The following is a 21,372-nucleotide window of genomic DNA, read 5'->3' as shown; positions in this document are numbered from 1 at the left end:
TCTGCAAGGTGATTGGGTTTGCTTTGATGTGCTTTGTAACACTTTCTCATAGGAACATCAGCTTGGGGCTGAGATGGGGGAGCAAAGCAAGGAGGCATCTGGGTGAGTGCCAGGGGAAGCTCTACCACTGGTGGTTTCTGTATGAACAGATTTTGTTCCGACGGATATTAGAAGAAGATGAGTTGCTGTGAGGGGAAGAGGCAGTGCAGTGGAAAGCTCAATAGGATGATGTGTGATAGATGCCATTTGGGCCGATATATGAGACACCAAATGGCAGATTTGCAGAGCTAAAAGCCTTGCAGCTTAGCCTGTGGCTTGGGAGCCAGCTCTGTGGCAAGCTGTTAGGTCTGGGGGAAGCAGGTACTGGGAGGACTGTGTGGCAAAGCATTAGGAGTGGTTTTGGCAGTGCTAACTTGAGATGACTACACCTAGTTCGGCCTGTTTGCAGTTGAGTGTGTTACCTGTTTTATTTTGGTAAGTAAAGAAATGATAGTTCATTTTATGTATTTAGGAAGGGTAGGGCCAGTCTTCACAGTAGATATCCCTTCCTTCCAGTGTTTATGTTGCAAGAGGTGTTCACTGTGATATGTTTTCAGTAATTACTCGTGGGCTGTGATGGGATAGGTATGTGTAGCTGAATTTCTTCTCCCCTCTCCTTGCATGAAGGAGTAATTCTGTTGAATAGCGTTGAAAACAGTAAGCTGCCTGAGTATGTAGCCTCTCCCACAGAGAGGTTATGAACTGGACCCTGGAATTTCTATTCAGAAGGATGGAATGGAGAGTGAGGAAGTGTTTCTCATCATGTGTGTGATATACGGGACTTCCCACGTGTACTGTTGTGGCCAGGAGGGCTAGAACTAGCCTCGGTTAGCCACTGTAGATGTGAATGTAATGTAGGAAATAGGTAGTGAGTAGATAGCATTGCAAAATAAAAACTCTGCTAGTGATCGGACTCAGTAGTTAACCCATGCCATGACTTTAGTGTCGTTCCCTATAGCTTCCCCTGCTGACTTTTTTTGTGACAGCATGAGTGCATGACTAGATTCTACTGTATCTAAAAAGACATACAAGTTTAGTTAATACAATAAGGGCATTTCAACATTGATCTAATGTGAACCTGGAACATGCACTTAGTGTGGACATTGTGATTGCTATTTCGTATTGCAGCACTGTTGATGACAGAGATAAGGGTGACTGTACAATGCTGTTGGAAGGACAGTCTCTTCTGAAAAGGTAGCAGGAGAGATGAAGGTAGGGAAGGGTATTCTAAAATTATTTTATGATACGTGATGTGCATGCTATTAACTGTATTAAGTGCAGTGGTAAATAAGCACTTAATGTAACTCACGTGGGGCTAGAGCATGTCTATGCTCTTTTTCTTCAATGCATTTTTGTGAGAAACAAGTTCCATGTGGCGTTCTGTGCAGCATGGCCTTCAAAGGGTATTACAGAGTCTCCTCTGTGCAAGAGAACTGTCTAGTGACCAGTGCAGAAGTGGCTTTGCTGCTTCTGACCAGTCCAGGATGTGAGAGTCTACAGAAGGTGCTTGTGGGACCAGCAGAGGAACTTTTCTATTTTGATTCTTGCCCTGGGGTGGAACCTCCTATAAATAGCATATGTTGCCACCCCTACCTGGCTCTAACTTGTGCTAGGTTGGGTGGCTACAAGTCAGGTAGTTATAGTTGCTTGCCTTCAGTCTCTAGAGATCCTCAGAGATCTTTTTCCTCTGTGAATGGAGGAAACACTCTCCTCAGAGAGTGTTGGATTTCCATGATAGTTAAGATTCAAAGGGCTAGTAATTTGGGACCTGCCTTCATCTAACATCTGTAAATCCCAACCCATGGCAGAGAAGAGTTTCACAATGTAATACCCATGTAGTTCTGTATATTCTGATTAGTCTCACAGCAAAAATCTGATCGACAATTAATACTTCCCCTTCTTTTCTCTTGCTGGCTAATACATGTAGCATGTGAAAGGGCTATTACCAGTATTTCTAACTTGAAATGTCTTTCAAATCTAGCTTTTAGAATAGTTAATAATCAAGAGTATGTGTGACTTGTCTTTTATCACTAGACTTGGATTAATCATTTAGGTTTCTGAGCCTCTGTTTACAACATATAAAATGGATCTGATGATACTCCTTCTCTCTTACCCCTTTTCTGCCTGATCTCTTTGATAGTGGACTGCTTGTGGGCACAGATTACTTCTGTTTACACTGTGTCTGAACCTTTGGGTTCTTACTCTTTAACACAGCCTGAAATTGTACTACTACTAAAGTGTACACTGTGCTTGGGAGTGTCATGTTGTAGTTGGAAGGAAAGGTGGCTTGGTAGCTGAGATGCTAATCTGGGAAACATTCAGACCAGTTGTGAAGTTTCTATGTCATCACAGACTTCCTGTGTGACCTCAATCTGTCTTTTTCTTTTTTTCTATTTATATACCTTTTTTGTTTACCAAATATGGGGTGAAGATGAGTACTATTAAAGCCAGTAAGTCACAGTAGAACCTCCCTGACACGAAGGCCAAGGGACTATATTCTTGCTTGGATGAGCGTAAGCTTCTGCTGTTGTGTTGTGATGATTGTCAATGTGCAAGTATATATTTCAGATATGCTACTTAATTTTTCTTTGAAAATGAGTATTCTGATGGGAAATCAAACAAAAGTGAGCAATAACTTCAAAGAGCTTGTAGCAAATTCAAAAAAGCCATAGGGCAGAAGTGGCAGATGCGTGTTTGGCAGATGTATTTGGATGTATTCTGGAAAGGGGACTTCCACTCTCCTCAGGTAGTGCCGAAGCAGGGTTTGCAGAGGTGTGCAATTGCCTCGGCCAGTGAAAATTGCAGTCCATGCTACAAAATGGAAAGTCCGTTTTGTGAAGAGCAACGTAAAACCTTGGAACTGACCCTGCTGCTGTGAGGCAGCCAAGAGTCATGTACAACTCTCAGCTGTAATCAGTTAGATGTTGGGAAAGCGAAGGTGGAATTTAGTTTTTGTAACTTTGTTGTTTATGCTGTCAGTTTTTTTAATCAATCTTAAGGAAGGCACATGTAGAACAGAACAATGTGTTAACATTCTTGATAGCTTGCAGCTGAATGTCCATGTAATCCTTTGTCTTACCCTGCCAGAAGGAGTAGGGTGGCCAGATGTATGAAATACAGAAAGTAGGATATTTTTTCTTTCAAAGTTTCAAAAATCACATGTCTCCAAACAATGCAGCTGTAAAGGTGTGCTGCAGCAAGGAGTACTAATAAAAAAAAAACATACAGTTTTCCTCTTGCAAGCTCATGGCCCAGGGTTCTTGCAGGGATCCAGAGAGGTTGTGCAGAGTGGGAGTATATGAGGCACTGAAGGATTTATGATCAACTTTGATATTCTACTCCCCTGTTTCTGTTATCATTAGGTCAAACTGCTTTCTGACTGTGCCCAAACACTGTGGTATCTAGGCATTTCTGGAAAAAGAAAAACAACCAAAATATATTTACAAGTAAAGGAAATGTCTTTCAGCATTACTTGTGGATGTTTCTTTCAATCTTCTACAGATTGCCTTTTCAAGGTGTGTCCTATGAACCGATATTCAGCCCAGAAGCAATACTGGAAAGCCAAACAAGCTAAACAAGGAAACCATACAGAAGCAGCACTGCTGAAGAAACTTCAGGTAAGAGACATCTGTATTTGTAATCTTATCTCAATCTGCAGGCTGTAGAATAACAATAGAATGAAAAAGAACAGTAATAAGTGCCTTGGGAACCACCATGAGGGGTATTATGCCACCATAGCAACCTTATATTCTTCTCTCTTAGCTCTCCTACCTCTTGACTGGCATTTATTGCCCTTACACTGCTTTTTATCTCACTTTTGGTTGTAAGCCTTTTTGGGCTAGAGGTTATGCCTTTGTGCTATAAAGCTTCTGAAAGCAGTAGTATTTGCTTATAAAGTAAAAATTGAGTTAATAAAAGCAGGAGTGGCCCTGATTTAAATCATGCAATTATTTTAGAATTCCTTTAGAGGAGTTGGGCAGAGGTATAGGCAAAGAGATTTTTTTTGCACTTGAATATGAAAGTTCTTCTGGATGGCAATTTTCTTTGCCTTCGGCCTAGGTGATTCTTCCCTGAACTGTTTGGGCAGGTTGTGTTTTGCATTAAATACAAGGTATGTGGAGCAAGCAACTCTTCCGTCATTGAAAATGAGCTTGTCTGATGTTATGATTTAATGCTTAACATCAAGTGAAACATGGTCATCTGAAGCATAGTTCCATGTATGATAGAGAGGCTGTCATGAGCCACATGGTGTGTGGCTGCAGCTGGTAATACAGCGATTACAGCTAGGAGCTGAGAATTGTTTCTGTGGCTGTATTTGAGCCTGCCTTGGTCTTGCAACATGTGACTAGTTGGATTTGGTTTTTTATGTATAAAATCCATGTCTTTTTATGTAATTAAAAAAACAACAAGTAAAAAGAATATAGAAAGAGTGAATCTGGTCATAGACCCTTCTTTTCCCTCTTTGGAGTGAAATAAAGCATCTAGAATTACTTCACCTGTTGGATGTGATAGCATGCACCTTGTGTGTGATCTGTAAATTGTGATGGAGTTTCTATTCTGGGTAATACAAAACCTGAGTGGGTACTCAGGATCTGCATAATTATAATACAGAAAATCACATTGCAGTAAGAGATGGATGCTAAATGGTTTATATTTTCAATGCAGTAATGTTTGCAAGTTGATGAAGGCATTTTTAATATGGTGCCATTTCCTTTATATGCTATCTGTTCCAGTAGCTGAATCCAGCTATTGATTTTGTAGTATTTAAAGAAATAATTTTTTTTTGCAGCATGCAGCAGAATTGGAACAAAAGCAGAATGAAAGTGAGAACAGAAAGCTGTTGGGCGAAATTGTGAAGTATAGCAATGTCATACAGGTAAACCTGTTGAAATACATCTGCTTTCTCGCAGAGCTGAAAAGGAAACAATTGTTTCATGTCAGGGTTATGGTGAAAATGAAACTAACCGCTGTAATCTGGATTGTCAAGGGTCAGATAAATAGAACTTGGTAAAGTTTATAATATTGTGTTTTTCTGTCTCTTAAAGACTACCAGAATTACTGCATATTCATGTTCAAATAATATGTCATAATATGCATTTAATACGTACTTTTTGTTGCTGCAGTCCAGAATCTGAATGTAAATATGTATCTTTAACTTTCAAGATTTATTTCAAAGTCATTATTGTAGAGGTGTTATGCAGTTCCTTCTAAATCACTGCAGTCATTTGTGCTTCATGACATATAAATGGGAGAGAAATTATGTTTTCAAGTACAGTATGATTTCCTTGTAATGGAAATGAAGTCCTGGAAGATAACACTGTTATTGACCCTTGCCCCTTTCATATAGTATATACTGTAAAATTGATCAGTGATATTTTCCTCTGGATATGAGATATATCATGTGTCTTCCTGAACTGCAGTATACATTTGTATCTCTATTTTAGTTTTATTTAGTCTTTGCTTATGTATGTTATAAAAAAATCAATATAGAGTGAGAGACTGCTTCCTCTTTGACTGAAGATAGGAAAAGCAAAAGCAATTCTAATGTTTTCATTACTATTTGTTCACAGTTACTGCATATAAAAAGTAACAAATACCTCACAGTCAATAAGAGATTGCCAGCTCTGCTAGAGAAGAATGCTATGCGGGTGTCTCTGGATGCTGCAGGAAATGAGGGATCCTGGTTTTATATCCAGCCATTTTGGAAACTGAGGAGTGAAGGTGACAATGTATGTGGAAATACTGAATGTAAAAAAGATAATATAGGGAGAGAGCAGAAGATTTCCAGAGGATTTGTGTTCTCTTTGCTACTGGCATAAATTCTGACAGACAAAGTTCAGAAAGAAAAGTATTTTTAAACAGTGCTTTTTGTCTACTAGCTTTTATATGCAAGTGGAAGTTTTATATGCAAGTTGAGTTTTTACTGGCATCTGAAATGTTCCCACATTGGTTTGAGTGTCTGCTACCTTGTTTTGGTGTAGCTCTCCTACCTGTTACTTACTGATACATACAACTGCTAGTAAGTCATATGTTATATTAAGGTAAAGTTTTGTTTATTCTTAAGAGCCTTTAGGGTCTAATTCAACTCTCAAATTCTGGGCAAAATTGTATCAAAAAGTCAGCAGAGAACATCTGTAGGAAGTAGATCAGGTTTCTTTTCAAGTCTGTATCCCCTGTCAAGAAGAGAGTGACATCTGTGGCTGGAAATTGGGTTTGATAGTCTGATGGGTCTTTTCTGGATGGATTTCAGTGGGAGTCCTGTGTATTGGTTGGGGAAGAATCTGCAGCTTCTTGCTGCAGATCTGAGTTAGTTGAGCCTCGAGATCAAACTGCATCCTTAATTCAGCTTCCTGTGGCTTGTTTAAGTGCCCACTGTGAAAATTCAGATCCGCCTCTGAGAAGACCACTTGATGGACTTCAGTGATTTTATATTGTAGACCTGGTTCGGAATGTTTGGCTGCTCTTGCCTGTGAAATACTACGTAAATCCTCATGAAAGAGCCCTCATTGCTAGTAATCTCAGACAAGAACACTTGTGTGTTTTCTCATATATTTTCTCTCATTAGTTTTGTGGTTACCCAGCCCTAGGGATGATATCCAGGATGAGTGCGGTTGCTTGCAGTTCCTCTTGGCAATCTGATGATGGGAGGGGAAGGATTATTTTCCTAGCTCATGGTCAGAAGCCCCTAAAGTCATAGTCTCTCCCTCTTACATATAGTGATCAGAAGGGTATCTAAAAACCTCTCTCCTTTTTCTCAAACCTTTTCCAAAGAAAAAGAGCAAACATGAGTAGTCCTCTGGGGCATTTCTGCATGGCTTTTCAATGGGGAAAAAAAAGTGTTGTGGATCAAACATTAAGTTGGTGTTCCTTTCCATCTTTGGGAAGAAGAAAGTGACTTTTTTTAAGGTTTTGGCTTAATTTCTTAGAATAACATCAGATTAGCATCTTTTTAAATTCCCATGCCTCATCCCTGGGAAATTAATGTACACCAAGCTATCTGGAGTGGGGACCTGTGCTTCTCAAAGTGTGATCTGCAAAGCCATCATGAGCCATTACACATTCTGTTATAATTGGGAATAGCAGAATGATCTTAAGCCTTAAAAGTCATCTGCAGGGATGTAGAGTTTTTGATTTAATTTGGTTAATTGTGGGCACATTTCACAGAAATGTGAAAGTTTGGAGGGGTTCTGCTGGTTCAAAAAGTTTGCAGACCACTGCAGTATGACATTGCACTGCACAGACAAATCTCTGCAGACTTCTGTATCCTAGCTTGTTCCCTGTGGTGCTGTATTTGACAGACTGTCTACTACAGAGGCTGTGTGGAGAACTGTCAGGTTTGCCTAACTTAATGACCTCCTGTGGAACCTGTCTGCTGATTTTTTGATTTTTCTTGATTTTTTTCCCCCTCCTTCTATGAGACCCAAATAGCTCTGATAATTTTCTTTGCAGAATTCCAGTGCTGAACACTGGTCTTCTGGTAGCTTGCTCAAAGCTGGATTGGCAAGTTCCCACCCCTTCAACACATACAGATACAGGCAGCTACAGTAAAGGGGATGGAGGCAGTAAGTGATGCAGAAAATCCTTCACTCACCTGTCACAGACCAAGAGAAAGATCCAGCCTTGTACCACTCCTTGTCTCTCAGTTACTCACAGACCTATGTCTGTTAAAAGGCTGGTTACTGAGGGGCTCATCTCACAACACACCTAATATCATATAAGCAAGGGCCACTTTATTCATCCACTAGGTTAGCTTTTAAAGGACTTGTATCTTTCTGTACAGTTTTCTTCTTCTGGCCTCTTAGTGTGTAAACTTAGCTTGTTGTACCAGGCTTTTATTCTGTTTGGAAACTTCTCTTTTTAAAATTTATTTATTTTCAGTTTGTATGTTATGAAAAGTAAAATTTCTAATAACAGACAGTTTAGAAAGTCTTTATAGAATCTGTCTTTAGAACTGTAGAAGCAACTACTGAATGACTGCTTGAGCGTCTGCTATAATGTCAGATAACCCAGGTGAGGTAGATCCAAATATGCCGTATATCTGAAAAGAAAAGAGGGTTTTTAGATGCGGGAGAAGCTGTGCTACAGGAAGTTCTCAGCATACGTGTGACTTTTCTGATAAGTCACAATCATTGTTTAGCCTTATAAAAGGTTTTAAAAATTATTTTTCTGAAGGAGGAACTTTTCTGATGCAACTCCACAATTTTTTGGGTACTTGTTGTTTTATCAGATAAGTCGATGGCTTAGCTTCATTAGCAGCTTATTAGTTATGCAAATCAAAAAGTAATGAAGAAGTATTGTGCAAAATTTATGGTAACTGATGATAACACTACAATATTTTTTACAGACTTTAACAATAACTCAACTCTCCTTCAGTGGAAGATTTGACTAATTAAGGCCAGAGCTGGTTCCAGTTAGACTGAATAGCAAAATTTGCACTGGTAGCAGGATTAGCTCTGTGTGGATTGCTTTTTTGGTCCTCTGCCATTCTAGCTCTTTGAAAATTTGATCTTACAGCATGCCAAGGGAGGTGGTCTGGAACTCAGGGAATGCCCAGCCATCTGTGGGAAAGTTTTATTAATCTGCTCAATCTTTGAAGTGTGTCAGCAGTATGAGTGGCAGGTGTGGTTCTAATAAGAAAGCAATGAAGATGGAGTAGCAGAGCCTTCACTGTTTGAATAGTTGCTGAAATCATGGCTGCTAATATAACCACTTGTGACAGACAGTCTTTGTGATATCTCACACCTGTACTGGCATATTTACTTCTGCTTCTTGATCGCAGTGTAGATACAGCTCTTAGGTGGGCTTACTCAGATTGTATGCAGCCGCAGAGTTGCTGTAATTGATGTCAGCCCTGGCCATTCCCCAGAAGACAGGGTGCAATGAGTTTTGGCTATGGCTCTTTTCACTCTCTGCTTATCTTTTCCATCAAGACATAAACTAATGTCGTTGCATATATTTAGGAAGTGCCTTGTACAAGAGGAACACCAAGCTATGGTCAAGCCAAGGTATGAAAGGCCTTGTAGGTTCTTCTTGAATTAAAAGACTGACTTCTCGTTAGCTTCATCATGAATTTCATCATTCCCAGGAGGGGTCTTATCTATACTGGAAAGGACAAGAGTTTTGTCAAAGGAGTCAGGAATGAAATCCTCAAAAGCAGCGTGCCAGGTGCAACTTTAACTAATTTGTATGTACGTGTGAGGAAGAAATGCAGGAGACTTGTGAAGAAATCAGCTGACTGCTCGTCCTGTGCAGCACACTGCTATGAATGCCTGCACCCAACGCTGGCTAAGGAGGAGGAGAAAGAGCTGGTGTAGATTTTAATTTTGAAGAGAAAAACTTTGGGAATACATCGATCTCTCCTCTTTAATCTCCAAATAGTACAGTTCTACAGGCAGATTTACATTCTCTCACTCCCTCCCTCCTTTCTTTCTCCAGCATTTCGAGCATCTTGGGGCATTATTTGGAGCCAGAAATAATACTGTGGGGGAAATGGGACTCGGAAGAACAGACTTGGAACTTGCCAAGGCAGCCATTTGTAAGAAAATAGGAAGGGCTTTTCAGTTTGCTTTCATTTTCTGCATCACTAGTGAAGGATGCATAGCAAAGGTAGTCTGTGAAACTTTCCCTTCTGTCCTAACCACTTAGAGAAGTCAGAAGCATGAAGAAGAAGAAAGAAAAAGGACATCTCATTGCTTCTGTGGCAGCTGGCAGAGCTGGTTGGCATGGGGGTAGGCTTCTGATGTGGATTTGGAGCAGGATGGGAGATGGAGGCAGAAACTATGACTTGATACAACATTTGCTACCCAGATGTGTGCCTAAAGCAGAATAGCTGTGTACTACTTCTCCTTTTCTCTGATTGCTTTCATGACAGTCACAGCCTACCTTCGCCTCCACTTTTTTTTTTTTTTTTTTTTTTAATAGGATACTCAATGGTATATTCTCTGAGTACTTAGGTTGTTATAATTCAGCTGTACTTTCAATAATTTTGAAGTCCTGATTCCACTTTGCAGGATGCAAGCCTGGTGGTTTATTTTGAGTAATGAATTGTCTGGTCTTGACTACTTAAAATGGGCTGTAAGTAACGTCAATGTGAAGCATGGCATGCAGGAATGTATTACATAAGTAATGCATCTTAAAGGCACATTGTCATTGTTGTTTTGCGTTCTGTTAGTGAACTTTTTCTCATTATTTGTACAAAATAGGATTTCTATATGTAGTCTGAGCATGACGACACTGTCTTTTGCTGTTGTTGTTTATTTTAACTGTGTTAGTAAAGAACTTACAACCTTCCTTTTCACCTCTGCAATAAATGGGCCAAATTCGCGTGCATTGAAGTTGCACAAGAGGCTGAATTTGGCTCTCCTTTTTCTGCTGATCAGTGCAGAAACCATTTTCATTTACTTATGTTCCAAAAAAAGCATGGCTCGTGCAGCATTTCATATAGCAAAAATCATGATTAGCCACTTGTCTTCGTGTATGTGTGTGTACTTAGAACTACTGTGAACAGCATAAGCAAATCAGGATGCCAGTGCCAACCAATCTGTGTAGACTGAGTTCCGCTCTCAGGTGTGAATTGAATTCTCCGTATGTGCTTGTCAAGCACTTTCTAGGTCAGGAAGAATTTCATGTGTTGTTTTTCCCTGTCTGTATAGCTGAAGAATTGCAAGGGCATGGGAATCTGCTTGCAGGGAGTCAGCTATGAATTCCTTTTGTAGAGAGATCTCTCAGCTAATGTACCTGTGCTGAGCACCGAACATCATTTAGGGAGTAACAGAGAAAGGGATGGAGTGTATTTGTCTCTGAATTTCCAGTGGCGTATGTTCCTTTCCAGATCCAGTCAGGTAGTCTAAATCAGAATACTCCTGAGTTGGACCTGACACTTGCCAGAACTTGGCCCCCCGAGCAGGCAGACAGTGGGCTGAAAAAGTCTTGTCTCAGGCAAATTTTTAAGGCTACGGTGAAATGAAAAACATACTAATGTGAAAAGTTTGGCTGACAGGAAGAAAGGGAAGAGAATCTTACTGCCTGACTACAGGTTACTTTCTAAGCTTTTCCTGCTCTTTGGCTGGCAGTGTATAGGATAAAGAATAGTTAACACACTTCTAGATGATAGATCTGCTCCTGGAATTCAGGACATGGAATTCACAGGTTCATTCCTGTTGAAATAAAATGTTCATTTAACTGATCCTGAGTTCCTGCTGAACTGAGTGGCAAGTTTAACTGAGAATGACAGGATTCAATAGTGTGGAGTCTTGAACTCCGGCAATGGCAGAGGCATGAACAAACAGAACTGGCTAAAGAAACATTCTGTTGGTGTGTGAATTGTTTGCAGATAAACTCACCAAGTGCCATTCCTAGAGCATGCATTGGAATCATTTTCTAAAAATGCTTAATTTTATTGGATAGTGATGTAGGTCTAAATTGCATTTTGTTTCTGACCTCCAGGTAGTCGTGGGAGATAAAGTTGTACTGATGCCAGTAAATGCAGGGCAACCTCTGCATGCCAGCAACATTGAGCTTCTAGATAACCCTGGCTGCAAAGAGGTGAGTTTAGCAGAGGAGGGGGAATTGCCATTCTGAAGTGTATCATACCCTGTTCTGCTGATAACCAGAACCCCATCACAGCTAGATGCCAGTACTATCCATTAGTCCCAGCTTGATCACAAAAAAGCAGGGTGCGGTGTACTTACTCTTGGCACAATTCTGCTTGGCACAGAGAGATTTGCTTGACTATCTGAAACTCTCACTGATATAAGAATAACTCCTCTTTCAGTTGCTCTTCAGGTGGTCTTTGGTAAGCTCTAACCAGACAGAATAATGTCTTACCCACTAAATCTTCTCCAGCATCACCATTGTTATTATTAACCCTTGAGAGCTTCAGGACCCATGCTGAGAACTGTAGTAACCTGTAGGCCATGGCCCCTGCTGCCCTGATTGTAATGTGTTCTTTTAGAAGAATAGAATGTCTCAGAAAGAAAAGAATAGTCCTTAAGTCTGTAATTGTGTTTCTTCCCAAAGGTAAATGCTGTTAACTGTAACACAAGTTGGAAGATAACTTTGTTCATGAAATTCAGTAGTTACCGTGATGATGTACTGAAAGGAGTAAGTACGATTTTTTTTAATTGTTTTTCAAGTCTGAAAAGTCATGCCCATATTTGGCTTAATTGTGCTGTAGAGAAAATATTACATCGTTTATAAAAGAGGAAATTATGACTCTGGAGTTGTGAAGAATTCCCTCACTGCTGCCCTTCACCAGCTAGAGACAGTGTTTTTCTTTTGTGTTATTTTCTTACTAAGTAGAATTGTATGGAAGGAGTTAGCTTCTAGCCTATATCCCCTCCCAGGGACAACTGAGGACCCATGAACAAAGATGAAATTCAAGTGCAGAATGATGAGGGCTCTGTACAGAATAGCTGTGACATTTCAGTTTAAGGCAAGATGCTGAAAGCAGGTATAACAAGCTACAGGAGGGAATAAGGCATGAAAAATGACAGTAGCTGTAATAAGACAATGTAGCTATCAAAGCTAATGGTATGCACAGCTTCATGCCTCCAGTTCACTCCCTGAGATAATTTACATTTTCATTTTAAATATCAGTTGTCCTCACTTGTACCTTAATGAGTTGTTATCAACTAGCTATTTTTTGGTAGGTATCAAAGTACCAGCGGGCTTTGAAGAAATATTTGAAAGGGAAAGTGGTATATCTGTCTAAGTAATATGGATGTAGTGTTTAAAGCTTTGATGAGAGGCAGAAGGAAGCAAAAATGATGCCAGCGGAAGAAATAGGGACAGGACATGGGTTTTAGCTGCAGACACTTTTGAAGTACTTTCGTGAGACTGTGGTATGGGAGCAAAGATGGAGGTGAGGGGTGAGATAGAGCAAGGTATTCCTATTGCAGTGATTGAAGTGATGAGGCTGGGAGAGGCACTGAAGCTGAGCTGAGCTAAGCAGGGAATAACAGTGAAAAAACTGTGAGGTGGGGTGAGTTTGAGAGGCCCTGGATGAATGGGGCCAAGAGAGACGGAAGACAAAAACTGGAAGTATGACTTGTGGCAGGGAAGGCTGAGAAAAGGATGGAGTGGAGGGGAATGAATCATATGGAATGCTTGAGGGAATGAAGAAAGGCTGCATAAGATGCCTTGATATTATTGAACTTGCCGCGTATGTACAGTGATCTGCCCTTGTCATAAGAGATCTAGTGAGGGATAATGGGGTTTGGCTCTTTGGGATTAAAGGCATTGTGAGAACTATGAAGGGGAATACATGGCCACACTGTGCCTTGAAGCTTGACTTGAAGCTACTCACTTGCCCTAAACACTAAGATTGATCAAAAAGAGAAAATCCATTCAGAAAAGTTAGCTAAAATTAAAAATCATCATTAGTCTTAACTGTTGCCTAGTATTCATTGCAATGCTCTGAAACAAATTTTATTTTCACTAATATTCATGAGTCTCCTGCAGGAATGAATTGTCTCATTCTTTAAATGGTCTCCCGACTCTGCCAAGACTGTATACTCTGCCCTTCGTACCTGCTCCAGCAATGGGAAACAAAAAAGTGTTCTCTTCACATCTATGCTGTTGACATCACTGGAGTTAGGATGGATAAAGAGCACAAGTCTAGCTGCTTTGTCTACCATTTAATAATGCTTCTTTTTTGTATTTCTTTAGGGAGATGTTGTCAGATTGTTTCACGCAGAGCAAGAGAAGTTTCTGACCTGTGATGAATATGAGAAGAAACAACATATTTTCCTTCGTACTACATTACGTCAATCAGCCACTTCTGCAACAAGTTCTAAAGCACTGTGGGAAATAGAGGTTTTTCTTTTTTTTTTCCTTTTTATAAATATTTCAGGACTTGAAGGCCAGGGTTCAGTAAAAATACTTTACCACAACATGAATCATTCATAGCCTCTTGATATCATCATACACCTCCCCGTAACTATTATTATTTTATGAAGCAGTTTGCGTAGGATGAACACTGAAAAGATGCTTTACTGCTGTGAACATGTGTGGAGAGAGGATGTTTTCTTACTAAATTTAGCTGCACTGAAATTACGATGGGTCAAATTCAGACTTGACGTAAGTGGTGCAATTTTGTCAAAGCAACTGACTGACACTCGTGTATCCTGAGTTCTTATTGTTTATATTTGGCTTCTTCTGTGATATAGAAAATTGAAACTCATGACAACTTAACAGGAAATCTCACAAATATGATTAAGTCCATTCTTCTGCAGGAGGGCACATAATTGTGCTTAGAGTTAGATTGAATAAGGGTGTCTTTGCTGAATGCAAGTGACTTTCAGAAGATACCTAGTAGATGTACTTTGATTAATTGAGAAACATTGGAAACTGGTATGTTGGAAAACCTTGCCATTCTAGTAGTGTAGCTCCTACAGTCAAAAGTTCTTAGACTTTGTGCAAATAGTGCATTTAAAATAAGAACTCCACTGTCAGGCAAACAGCTGATTTTTCCCTGATTAAGGACTATATTGAATATACAGAATATATTGCACTTCTAGCTATTTGACAGTACCCCATAGAAGACAGCAACACTGCTAGGTTTGAAGGTAGCAAATAAATTACAACTTACCTAAGGGCAAAATAAAAATCACTGGATATTTCAAGTGATACGAGGATATTTTAATCACTTGAAAGGAAATTTATCAAAGGGCCCCAGTGTTATCAAAAATAAAGTTGATATAGTGGTGAAAAAAAGTAACAAGGTTTAAGTTCTGCTTCTAAGTAGTGCCTGTCTAAGTGTAGAGCAGCTATGTTTACTTTGCTGAATTCCAGATACATGTAAGGGCAATTCAAAACAAAATTTGGCTCATCATGTTTGCAATAAGTAGATTACAATGTTTGCAATGAAAATATGGAAAGTAATAGGAGGCATATTTCCTGGTACCCAGCAAAAAGTAAATGTAAGTAGTTGTTATCTATGATGGGGTTAGGGTAAGCACAGAATTCCTCTCTGTGATAGACTGTGTGTAATTATGCAATTTGCATATTTTTATTTAGAATATTGGCAACAGTAGCTGCGGCATGATTACTCTTTCAGTATAATTAAGAGAACAGTAGTTTGGATGAGCTGTAAGAATTATCAGTGATCTATATGTGATCTTGAGGACTTCCAGCATGATTAAAAATCTATATTTCTCTTTTTAGGTTGTCCATCATGATCCTTGCCGAGGAGGGGCAGGGCAGTGGAATAGCTTATTTAGATTTAAGCACTTGGCAACTGGAAACTACCTAGCTGCGGAGGTAAGAACATAAAATAAAGAAGTGGTTGTGTGCTGTCTAACAAAGTACTATACACATTCTGCTAATTCAGAGCTGCTGTAGTAGGAAGGTCTACAACATAAGTCCCTCAAAAGATCCCATATCAGCTCTGAATAGGAAGGACTGGATGTACAGTGCTGTGTCATGCTGTGTTGATGCATCCTGTGATCACAAGGTAAGTTTTCTGAACTACAGGGCACTAGTAGATGAGTTCAGGACAACATCTAACTTGAGTTTCAACTCTGCTGCTGAATCTTGGATCTGTTGCTTGTTGTCATGACACCAGGGCAAACACAACTGTCACGTATCCACCATATTTAGATTTAAAATGTTTGGATTCATTTGTCTCTCTACTCTTCATTATTCTTGATTTTTGGAGTTTTGTTGCGATCAAATATTATTCTTTGCTTGCCCAGGCAGCCATACACAGGTTAAAGGTTTTAGATGGATCTGAACATGTGGTAATCATTTAGCTTGATCAGAAAAGTAAGTGTGCTGACACTAGAACTGATATTCTAGCCTCTAATTCAGGTGCTGTATTTTTTTTTTCTCACAGTCTCTAGACTTCCTTGATATCAGCATTGTAAAACTATTTTTTATTGTTTTGATATATGCCAGCCAGCATGTGGCCTAAGGCGCCTTTATGTTTCATAAAAGCTTGGGAAGGATGAACTTGACCTATACTAATGTCGTGACTTTTGATGGCCCACTTGGGCATTATGATTAGGGCTGGTTGAAGTGTTCTGCTGTTACACTCTTAACTAAAAAATGGAACAAAAAATTGTTTGAGGAAATCTTTTCCGCTTTTGGGGTACAGAGGATCCAGGAGGATGAGAAGGGAGGTCTTACAACTTGTCTAGTTGTTATCTGGTACTTTATGTTAAGGTAAAATGGTGTTGTGACTCTCCAGAAGAGCAGCTTACTATCTTTTAAGATGCAGGATTGTACTTAAAAATAAAATAGGGCTCTTGACAAGCCAGAAGAGAGCAGGTAGCACTAAGTTTCTGAAATAGGAGTGCCTTGGATTTTTGCATGGTTACAAGAAGCAGTGAGCTTTTTAAGTCCAGTCTATTCTGTACTAGGTTTCTTTGTGTCCAAGTTGTATCAATGGAATGAAAAGTAGGGTTTTTTTCTACTGGTCTAGTTAAGTTTGTGCAGGTATCCTACTTTGGCTTAAGCATGAGTGTGAAAATTTACAACTACAAGAGACAGTTACAAATCAGTATGTGTTAAAGAATCCCTGAAAAAATACTTGTTCTATTATAACCCAATAGACTTAAGTTACAGCAATACAACTTTTGTGTGGAGACAAGGCCTTAATATCCCCAGAGCGCTGCTTTCACTTCCCAACTCCTGTCACAGCCTGCACTGATTTCAGAGTAAGAGCAAGCAGAGGCTATCAAGCCTATACTTACTGCTGATTACTTCAAAATGTAAAGAGTGGATCTCCAGAACACATCTTATTTTCCATCTAAGACTGTAATTTGTGAACTTTTTTCTTTTAGTAATAACTCACAGTATAAGTCAGAATTCTGATAGGCCTGAAATCCCCCCACCCTCTTTGTGCTCAAGCATGCTGATGACTGACTGACAAGCTTCCCTTTTCCATTACTCCTGATCTGCTCAGGGATTTTCAGGAGAAAAATTTTCACATGAAGAGGGGTTACACTTCACTGAATGCTGAAACTGAGCTTAGGACTATTATACCTCTAGGAAGGAAATCCCCATTAGGAAGACTTTAAGTATGGAGAATACAACTGGTACATTACTGAAAAGTTGGAAAAGCATTTGGGTTGAACAGAGGTTATATTCTGTGACTGGAGAGTGGCATTAGCTACTGTATCTATGAAGTGTAAAATACCTGCTGGTGAAGATACTAAAGGTAATGCTGTAATAAAAACCCGTGAACTGTATTTTTTATAGTTCACATGTCAGGTACAACACACCAGCCAGATATCCACATCAAAGATTTATGAACAGGCAGGCAGACTCCTAATGTGCATGAGCTAACTTTAAATCAATTGCTCAAAGCTTACTGAACACTTATCTGTACTCTTGCAGCACAGGAAGATTACTCATGGCATTGATTATCAACAACGTCACACATTGCCATGACTTGATTTTGTTTAAGCCTTCGTGATAAAGATATCTGGAGTGGAATAATAAGTACAAACAAATAAACAATTTATGAATCTCTCAAACATTCTATTGTTGGCTAGCGGTTCAATTTCTGTCAAAGCTGAGCTATTGTAAATCAGAATTAATCACTTCTCGTAACTGTCCTTTTCTTACTACATCCTTCTGTACATCAACTTGATATGCAAGTGCAGGCTTTTGCAGTGGAAATTTGAATTGGTCAGATCTCACACAATGAGCAGAAATGTTTGTCAACTGAGTTTCTCCTTTTTCTTCTTTGCAGCTAGACTTAGACCTTATGTGTAAGCAGTACTATGCCTTCTCTTTTTCTCTGTGACTCCTTTTGCCAGATATAGCTGGTCAGTGTGATTTGTGACTAGGAGGGTCTGGACCATGTAGTGGAGTGAAGCCAGTGCAGCTTATTAAGGCTTGGAGTTGATCCAGGGACTAAGGAAGTTCAAGGCACTTGCTTCAGAGAATTCAGGAATTTTGAAGTAAGAAATTTACAGATGTTTCAGTAAAAATCCTAAATATATTACAGTAAGTAAGTTTAAATAAAAAAGTGAAGCCATGCAGTTACTCAATAAACAAGACTTACGGATCAGTACTTGTAAATCTAATACTTACAAACTTGAGAGAAAGAGGTCAGGACTTCTAAGTCTTAAATTCCAGGTTCCTGAAAGTCATAATCAGTTGCCCAGCTTTAGTTACTTCTCAAAGACTGAAATCCTTTGACACTTCTTATTTCTAACACAGGCTCACCTAATACCATTTCCTTTAATTCTCTTTCCATCTGCATTACCTAGGCTGATTTCATTAATATGCTTTGAAGTTCCTTAAGACCTACTAATACTATAAAGCAACCTAGAGCTGAACAGACTATGGGCTGAGGGTGAGCCACCTTGAAAGATCCCTTGCTAAAGGAGACCCCATGGAAGACATTTGCTAATTACAGAGAGCTACACTGTCTCTCTCCTGCCAGAATGCACACTCTAGGAGCATGGTCTGACACTTCAGATGCACCTATGATCTCAGCGCATTGCTTGAGGCACAGAAAGGATGTGCTGAAGAAAGTGTTCTCTGTTTGGTGGTAGGACTTGAGACGTCTGGGATCTGGATAGGTGATAATGTCTCCTAATTGTCCAGCATTTGGAAACCTGAAGCCATTGGCTGAGACAGCCATAAAAAGCAACTGAACTAAATTCTCAGCTAGAAAATTGGAAGGTAAAAGTTGCTTCTGCTTTAGAGACAGCGGGAGTTCTGCTATTAATGTCAGAAAGGCTTGATTTCACCCAAAAAAAGCTGAACCAGATCCTTAGCTGGAGGTATAGACACTAAGCCGCCAGCGAGGCTACTGAGTTTTATTCTGATCTCCAAAGAGTCAGCAGTGTTTCAGAAAAAGTTCTGTAACAGATTCTTTTTTTAGCCCTGGTTACAGCAAAATGACCCAAGCTATTTTGAAGTTTCATATTAATAGATGGGCTGTAAGGTTAGGTGAAAATTGAATGCTTCAAAGTAACAAGAACTTTCCTTGTTTTTTTTTAAAAGTCTTTTCAGGGCATGTACCCCATGCAGAAAGCACCTGAATCTGTCTGTGTGGAAGCCAGCTGTAATCAACTTGAACAACCTTTCAGATGCTGCAGGTTGAGACCACACAGCTGTGCCTTTCTCATGACCACACCTAACCTTTTCAATATTCTAATCACTAGGATAAAAGTCTTTTTGGACTGAATATCAGCTTATTGATCGTGTGAAGCCAGAACGTGCACATTTAATGTTATTCTCCATGTGTGTAACAGCTCCAGTTCTGTGATTACTAAGCTGGATAATCTATACTCAAACTATTAACACTTGCTGTATGAGGATTTAAATAGAAATATGTGTGCCTGTGCATACATGTAGGCACACACAAGAAATGCAGGGTAGGGCTGTCATTTTATATTTAGCTTCTCAGGTGAGATGGATATTGCTAAAATAATTACAAAATGCTTGTACAAGTATCACATCACATGCTATTTTCAGATATTCCAGTAGACAATAGATAAACCACAGTATATTGCTGGTGAAACACTGTGAAAACATCATAAGACAGTATAGAAATTGTAATGTGATAGTTCCGTTTTATTTAGTTTAGCTGGCTAGTATTATTAGATACGTTGGAAAAGACATGGCAGTAAATCTGGTAAAGTAACTGTGTCTTTAACATTGAATTGCTTATACTCTAAATGAGTTAAGATTATGCAGATAGGCTGGCAGCCTTAATGTTTAACCTTTATGTTTCTATAAAATTGCAGCTAGAAGCATGTGGTTGAATTATTGCTATATCTCCCAAGAAAGTGCATGGAGTACCAGTGTTTGGGATGTATTGATATAATGATGAGCTGTCTCAGTGAAGACTGAGCCTTCAGGATGTAAGGATCAATGCGAACTCTGTGTAAAAGGTAGCCTGTGTGCTCAGTTCTAGACCAAAGAGAGAAAGCTGAAAATGGGTTGGCCAGTGCAATAGAGTGAAGCAATAAGCTCAGAAGTAGTGGCAGAACCAAGTGTACTTTTTCTGATTTGTAGTGTGCTTCATCTGCTAAACCAAATTGTTGCTCATGTGAAGAACGTTATTCAATAAAGTTCTCGGGCATATCTTTGTCTTTGAAGTCAGTGGAACATCCTATTTCCTCTGAGATTAAGGGTGTTTCAGATACTGAACTGGTATGTCTGGACTTTCCCTAACAGTTTTCACTTGTGCAGCCACCCCCTGGATGACTTTGGCCACTGTAGAACTGAAGCTTCCGTAATAGCAAGAATTCTTTCAACTTTTACGTGTGAATTTACATTGTAAATGTCTTGTGTAGGACAATTGGGCTGGAGAGGTCTTTAAAACATACTCTGGTGATAGACAAGTCACAGAGATAAGCCTGGTCCATCTTTAGTCACCTTGGGCAGAAGTAGCAATCTCATGCACATCCCAGTTGCATGTCCCCATGGAAAACCCAACTGATTTTCTAAGTCAGAGTTTGCATTTCCCTGTCCCACTGGAGTGAAATTGCAGGCTTTGAGCCGTAAAATGGATTAACTTTAGTCTGAGTTTAGTTCCAAACTCTCTTGTTAAATTCCTGTAGAAACACATTTTCAGCTTTTGGGGTTATTTTTAGTACTAGACACTCAACCCAGCTGCTTTTAAAGATAGGAATGATTTAAGCCAGTTGGCCTGACAAGTACAGGGTTACATGCACATGAGGTGAGATGACAATTATGTGAATATTCTAAATTCTAAAGAGGAAGTCCAGTCCAAACCACTGAAGCTGTAGTTCAGTGATAAGAGTGCTTCAGTGACAGCGCAGCCTTGTAGAAGAGTCATGTTTCCACAGGTGTTTGATTGCACTCCCATGACACAACGTGCTGTCTCTGGGGCTGTGCTGGTGGTGGGCTCTGGCTGGAGGAAAGGAGGGCAGTCAGGGCACAGGTGGTTGTGCAGGACAGCAGGGTCTGCTGAAGTCAGCATCAAGGGCATTGCCTTGCGGGACTGAGCTGCATTTCACTCTTGTGGTCTGAATTACTTTCTGAGAACCCTTGATTCAAGGGTTCAGGGGTCAGTAAAAGTTCTTCATAGTCCTTTTGTCTTTCCTGAGTGATTTCTTCTCGTATTATCTCACTCTGCTGCTGTGTCAAAATTACCAAGTTTCTTTCGGGAGAAGTTTATGTATGTCATTTGCTTACAGATTAAATTGAGAACTGCAGCAAATATTGTTTTATATTCTGCTTTTAGTGAGTCTCTCGGTGTTAAATATGATACATGATATCATATATCATATGCTATGTGATATATGACATTATAGTACTCATTTATTCAGATGAATAGAGCCAAACTGTTTCTAATATAACTAATTCTGATGCCATAATCGTTAGATTTGGATTATGAGGGAG

The 21,372-nt window shown here is 39.6% G+C and overlaps 1 protein-coding gene across 2 annotated transcripts in view; it reads left to right on the top strand.

Moving 5' to 3' along the window:
• Nucleotides 1–21,372, top strand: part of ITPR2 (inositol 1,4,5-trisphosphate receptor type 2) — a 283,042-nt gene that overhangs the window by 43,276 nt on the left and 218,394 nt on the right. For both annotated transcript variants that reach the window (XM_062591989.1, XM_062591981.1), the window contains exons 3-9: nt 3,541–3,656; nt 4,829–4,915; nt 5,610–5,768; nt 11,485–11,583; nt 12,058–12,141; nt 13,708–13,854; nt 15,205–15,300. In XM_062591989.1, coding sequence (XP_062447973.1) covers nt 3,541–3,656; nt 4,829–4,915; nt 5,610–5,768; nt 11,485–11,583; nt 12,058–12,141; nt 13,708–13,854; nt 15,205–15,300 — 788 coding nt within the window. The remainder of the gene's footprint in view (nt 1–3,540; nt 3,657–4,828; nt 4,916–5,609; nt 5,769–11,484; nt 11,584–12,057; nt 12,142–13,707; nt 13,855–15,204; nt 15,301–21,372) is intronic.

Source organism: Rhea pennata, chromosome 1, assembly GCF_028389875.1.
Source record: "Rhea pennata isolate bPtePen1 chromosome 1, bPtePen1.pri, whole genome shotgun sequence".
Lineage (NCBI taxonomy): Eukaryota > Metazoa > Chordata > Aves > Rheiformes > Rheidae > Rhea > Rhea pennata.
Note: the sequence above shows the minus strand (reverse complement) of the source record. Positions and strands in the feature narration are given on the sequence as shown.